Raw genomic sequence first — 6,116 nt, 5'->3', positions numbered from 1 at the left:
ACATGCATACATACAAATGTACACTCGCATCATCCCCCCGCCACGCTTAAACCGCTTGACATCTTCCCAATCACTCTCCATCACCTCGTTCCCACCATCACACGCATACATTTCTTCAGCTGTTGGTTTTGCTCATAAATGTTTTTTTTTTTTGTAGTTTTTTTTTTTAGCTTATTGTTCTTCCTAGCTTCCATACACACATACATTACATATTACACACACACACACGCAAACGCATTGAAATATAAATAAATTTATATAAATATAAATACTTATATATAGTAATTAAAATTTGATTAATAATAAATAAAGCTTATTCATTATGTAATTAAGTAACGCAATTACATTTGCACACAAAACAAGAAAAATAATAATGTAAAATCGGCGAGTGCGAAGCGTAAATTTAATTGAAATATATAATAAATAAAAAGGATATATATATAAATACATATATAAATAATTGACTAAACAAAATCCACACACCTGCAGACATTTTGGTTTATAGTTGCTGTGAGCAACTCTTGGCGGCGAGATAAATTGCAGTGAGATCAGCGAGCCCTGTAGGTCGTATGGCTTTGGAAAAAATAAGTGCGTTCCGTTTTGATGTTCGTTCGTTTTGATAGTTTGACTAGTTGCAAGCATTAGCAACATGAAAATATGTTTCAGAAGAGTGTATTTTTCGTTTTTTTAGACATCATTTGATTACCGATGAAGTGCTGCAGTCCCGTGACTGTAACCAGACCAGTCCCAACGGTAAAACACCCAGTTCTGCTTAATATATTTTTTTTACCTAAAAAATCAAATAGTGAACGAACGACATTTTGCTAGATTACAAAAGGCAACAAGATTACATAATACGTAGAAAAAAAAAAATATTACTTTTCGATTTACCTTGGTGGCATGGTCCAGAGTCCACCCGAAAGATGAGCTGGTCCATGTGGCGAAAATGCGCATCAATTGTAGGGATCAGATTTTGCAGTAAGAGTTTCTGGTATTTAATTGTGTTTTTGTATTTACATATCAGGCCAGGACCCAAATCGGGCTTTCGATATCATATGTAAGTCTAATAAAATTTGATTTCGAGACGACGGCGTTTAAGAACGACAGCTCTTCGTCATTAAATTGTATTGGGAAGAGAACAACTGCCATCGATTCGAAACGAGCAATCAATCGTTCGATCACGAATGCCGCGATTCGATTCTTTGGAAAACACCATCAAATAATTCGACACCCCTTGCACAACGGTTTATCGGCTTTTCTGCGAACGTACAACATTACATAAACCCAAAAAGGTTAATTTCGGCTTTTTCCCGAAAACACCATCGCGATTTTGTCGCATTTTAACTGTCAAATGTGACGTCTTTGTTGAACAACGGTTAGTCTGGCTTTTGAAAGCGGGGTCTGGGCTTATTCGAGTTGCAATCACAACCGCAGTGTTGAGCGAATTATTAAAGTATCAGTGTGAATTTCTAGCAACGTGTTATCATTTGGGCAATGGCAACAGTGTTGCAAATTTTCATCCGCTGCGGCAGTAATACCTCGAACAGACCCTCTTATTACAACTCTTTATTTGCTTGTTGAAGTTCACTGCTGTTGCCTTCAATTGTTTTGAATCGGTACTAGATACTAATCCGTTTAATGCGGTGCTTATCATTACGAGTTGTTGTAAAAGTTTTGGCGAATACGAAATAACTTGTACTGAGCAGTTTCTGCAGCTTTTCAGTAGATGCCCGGCTGAGGATCAAGAAAGCAGCGTGGTTGAATCATTGCAGTAATTATGTAGCTCAAACACACCCTGAGCCTCTCCGATAGCAACTAATAACAGTGGTCTTTTTCGTTATATAGATTCTGTCTAGCATTTTTTGAAGAAAATTGTCGATAGCCGTTTTTGTGAAACTTATTTTTATTTTGCATATACTCAAGTTTTGGCACAACAAAACCAAAATAGGGAATCAATCAGTTTGTAATTTTTACACTTCTCATTTTACTTACAGTCAGAATAATGAATGAACCTACCTAATACATACCTACTTGTATAATACAACAGGAAATTTAAAGTCTACAACCATATGTGGTAATTTTTTTGTCCGCCACTGTACCTGTGCTAAAAACTTTGGGTGGGTGTGTTCGAGCTACGTAATAATCACGGCAATATTGCAGCCTTGTTGCTGATGCTCAACTGAAAATCTTCTGAAATGCTGCAGATGTTGCGCAGTAAAAACTTGAATGTTGCTTTTGATGTGCCAATGATAAGCAACTCATTGTCAAAATTTTGTTCCTCGAACGCTTGATGTCGCCCAAATTTTCGCACAGAACTCGGATGCTTTTTCATAAAAAGTAACACTGCCGCATTAATGCAGCTTGAATGCACCCTTTTATTGCAGTCCCATTGTTCAAAATTTTCGAGCATTTCATATAGTTCTAAGGTTTATACATGGACGGCATCGAAAGAGTCGAAAATTTGATAATTTTGTGCAGAAAATTATGCAAAAATCTCAGCATATTTTATTCTTGCGAAAACAAGAATAGGGGCCCGAGGGTTTTTAAGTATATAGCGACAACTTTTTGGACACTTTTCTAGCTCAACACATATTTTTTAAGTAGTAACCATAACCATCAACTATACTGCAATTTGAAAATATTTCGAATGTAATTAATTTCAATATTTTTCGAACTAAGTACTTAATTGCAAAATCGCCTTCCCGATGCATCAGCAACTGGTATTCAAATGTGTGTGTACGCAGGCGTGTGTATGGGCAACACATTTACACATCGATTAAGTTGAGCGCATATGAATGAAAACATACATACAATACATATTATGCATGTATAAGGCAAAAATCGAAAAAAATTTAATTGCAACAAAACGTGTGAAAAGGCTAAATTAATTCAATAAATACATAGTTTATATTTAAAATATATAAAAAAAAAGTATATATAGGATGTATAAGAATAAAAACTGTGTACTTTTATTATGAAAATGAAAAAATAAATAAATTTTACATTCGTAAAAAGCTATAAAAAATTAAAAAAAAAAATCGCAAGCATTGAAAGTATAGCGCATTATTGTTCCACTATAAACTGACACTGCTTTAATTATACACACTGTAATTTAACTTGAAATGAACGAACGCCCCAATCAGGTGCGTTATGCGATTATTATTATTTTTTTTTGCAATGTTTTGTAAACTATTTTAAAGAATACAACAGCGCATATATATAGAGTAGACATACTATATATGAAGCAAGAAAGTCATATTGAAACACGTAAGCAAAAAAGCGCAATATCAAACGATTGCTACACAACCAATAAATAAATAAATTAGATTTTTGCGCAAAAACGCAGCGGATAATTGATTATTATTGATTAATTAATATTAATTAATGTGGTTATCTATGTACATAATTATTATATAACTTAAATTAAAAAAAAAACTATTAATAATCATTAAAATGATAATGATAATAAAGTGGAAAAGTATATGTGTAATCAAAGTAATACGAAAAAAATGCATATCGGCGTATTTTATTTATGTATTTATTTAGAAGTTTGGGAAACGTTTAGAATACTTTAGGTTCTGTGCTTAATGTAAAAACTTTAAAACACATCTGTTTGATAGACACTCCGTTGTTTGGGCACGGGTGCCAGCTGCTTGCGCAATTGACGCTGCAATTCCAACAGCATTTCACATTTTCGTTCGGTGCCGCTTATGAGGCGGAAGTTATCAATTGCAGTAGGCAGCAGCTTCTCAAGTAGAAATAGTTTATTCTTCAGCACAAAATTAGGCTATAAAAAGGAGACAAAAATAAGTTTGCAATGAAATATCAAAGAATATATATATGTACATATATGTATGCTTTAGTCTTACATCGACACTCAAGCCCGCCACCGGCTTTACTGCTTGTTGCGCCACCATTAGATCTCGTAATAGCACCTCCAAACTTGGCCATAGCACTTCACTTTTAGCCAAGTAGGCGCATTGCGCCGTCAACTGCAGATAATGCCGTGTAAACATCACTGTGGATTGTGTAAGGTTAATCCAGGTGTCGCCAGTTGTATGTGTGCGCATATCAAAGCCAAGTGCGTCTAATTCCAATAGCAAACGCTTTAGATTGCTTTTGGTTTGTAAATTGTACGGCTGCCAGCTGTCTTCACTGCGCCCAACAGTCTCTAGCAAACGCACACGAGATTCCTCAATTAAAGACTCCAGCGTGCTGCGTAAGAGGCCCTCAAGATGGTAGGAAAGGTCCAAGCCGATTTCAGTTAGCTGTAAAGGGCAAGCAGTGAGTGAAGAGAAAAAGGTAATATTACTTTGTTTTGAAATTAGCTTGGGCTACGCACCTTTGCACACGGTTTGCGTATGCCTTCAATACACTTTGCAACAGCGTCTAGGTGTGTGCCTTTTGTAAGATAATGCTTTATTAGTTGACTGGCAAAGTACTGCAATTCCGCATTGCACCAAACAACGAGCGCTGCAAACAGAAACAAAAACCTATAAAATAACGCTATTCATATTTATCCCAAGCACCACCTACCGCTCACACATGCCGGTTGTGTCTCGAATGCACTCAAAAATTCGCAAGCCACCTGCGTCAAGTCACAGAAGAATAACTCAGATATTTCTGCGTTATTGCGGCGCGCCTCTCGCTGTGCTGTGCGTAGCGCCATTGTGGCCACTTTAAGTAGCGTGCCACAAGCCTGTCGTGCGCGTCCTATATCGACAAGTATTTTTAGCGAACGCCGCGAGGCACGCAGCGTCACCTGCAGATTGCGACAGTGACAATTGGAAAGCTCCTGAAGCAGCACATCGGTAAGTTGTGTTTCTAGTGCCTTCACCTTCTCGGCGATTTGTTTTGCATTTACAAAATTTGCATCCTTTGTTAAATATTCTTGCGTACGTTTTATGAGCGCTTGCGCATCTTCGAAATGTCTTTGTGCAATAAGTGTTTGTATTTCTTCACTGGCAATCGCAATCCATTCGGGGCCATAGTTTTCTACTACTTTGCCAGCTTGAGATTCAGTTGGACTGAGATCGGAGAGCAGCGACTTAGCGTCACTGGGTGAATCTTTTTGTCTGGCTTTTGGTGGCTGTGGCGCTGGACCCTTTTTGGTCACTTTCTTTTGCTGATCAAAACGAAAGGCTACTTCTAATTTTTCAATCCATTCCGTCTATATAGAGATTGCACATCATTGGTTAGTGCATATTATTTATAAATATTAAATTTAATTTAAAAGTCGCATACCTTGCCTGCAGCTGTGACACTTTGAAAAATCTTTGAGCCATCTGGTGTTATTATATTTATAGCATTGCGAACGCCATCTAAATCTTTAATATTTATTACAGCAATCTTCTTGGGATCGTACTCCGTGAGAAACTCTAAGCGCCTGTAAAATGAATCTTTGTTTTAGTTGGCTGCCATTGCTCCATTTTTCTTACATACTTATCATGTTTCACTTTACATACGATTAGCACATCGTTGAATAAAAAGAAAAATACTCGCTGTATAGGCCTATAATCATTTGCATCCAGCTCAATAAGGGCCCCTTCGTTTAGAAAAGTTTTGCCCTCAAGATTGCCATTGAAACCCTGCACCATTTCCTTTACAGCGCGTGTAGCATGGCTATTCTCCACTTCCTCTTGCGTAGGCTGTTCTTCCCCTTCTTCATTGGACTGGGTATTACCTGGGGTTTTCTCATCTGTAAGTGAAGCAAGTATGTTGCGTTGCTCGATAAGAATATGCGACAACTGGTACATTTCGGATTCGAGATCTGGAGAAAGTGAATGTTTCAGTTAAGAATAATATTCTCATGACATGCATAATTACGGGAAATTTCCTTTGCAGTTTCGATAAATTGCATATAATTGGCGTATACAGACTTTTTCAGCGTTGCTGACGTCTGGTCGCTGTACACTTGAATATCCTTCTTGCGCTGTTGCAAATCTGCGCCGCCAACACATTCCTTCACAAGCTGCTTGGTGTCTATAAATGAACGATTTGGTTAGGAACATGATACATTTCTAATTCTTTGGTCAGAAGTTAACTATAAACGATTTAAAACAAATCTTTATTCCAAAATTAGTAACTCACATTTGTCCACACTGAAGTCGGGTTTA

General features: G+C 37.1%; 1 protein-coding gene across 1 annotated transcript; it reads right to left on the bottom strand.

Annotated features, from left to right (window-relative positions):
• Positions 1-3,522: 3,522 nt before the first annotated feature.
• LOC118752032 (exocyst complex component 8-like) lies at positions 3,523-6,112 on the bottom strand (the record flags this gene model as incomplete). The annotated part of the gene is made up of 8 exons (XM_036486858.1): positions 3,523-3,787; positions 3,870-4,268; positions 4,343-4,473; positions 4,537-5,170; positions 5,245-5,386; positions 5,443-5,770; positions 5,827-5,982; positions 6,091-6,112. Coding segments are annotated over 8 exons (2,001 nt in total), but the record flags the coding sequence as incomplete, so codon positions are not given.
• Between the last annotated feature and the right edge of the window lie 4 nt (positions 6,113-6,116).

The sequence above is a fragment of the Rhagoletis pomonella genome, unplaced genomic scaffold, assembly GCF_013731165.1.
Source record: "Rhagoletis pomonella isolate Grant_MI unplaced genomic scaffold, Rhpom_1.0 Rhpom_scaffold_01180, whole genome shotgun sequence".
Classification (NCBI taxonomy): domain Eukaryota; kingdom Metazoa; phylum Arthropoda; class Insecta; order Diptera; family Tephritidae; genus Rhagoletis; species Rhagoletis pomonella.
Note: the sequence above shows the minus strand (reverse complement) of the source record. Positions and strands in the feature narration are given on the sequence as shown.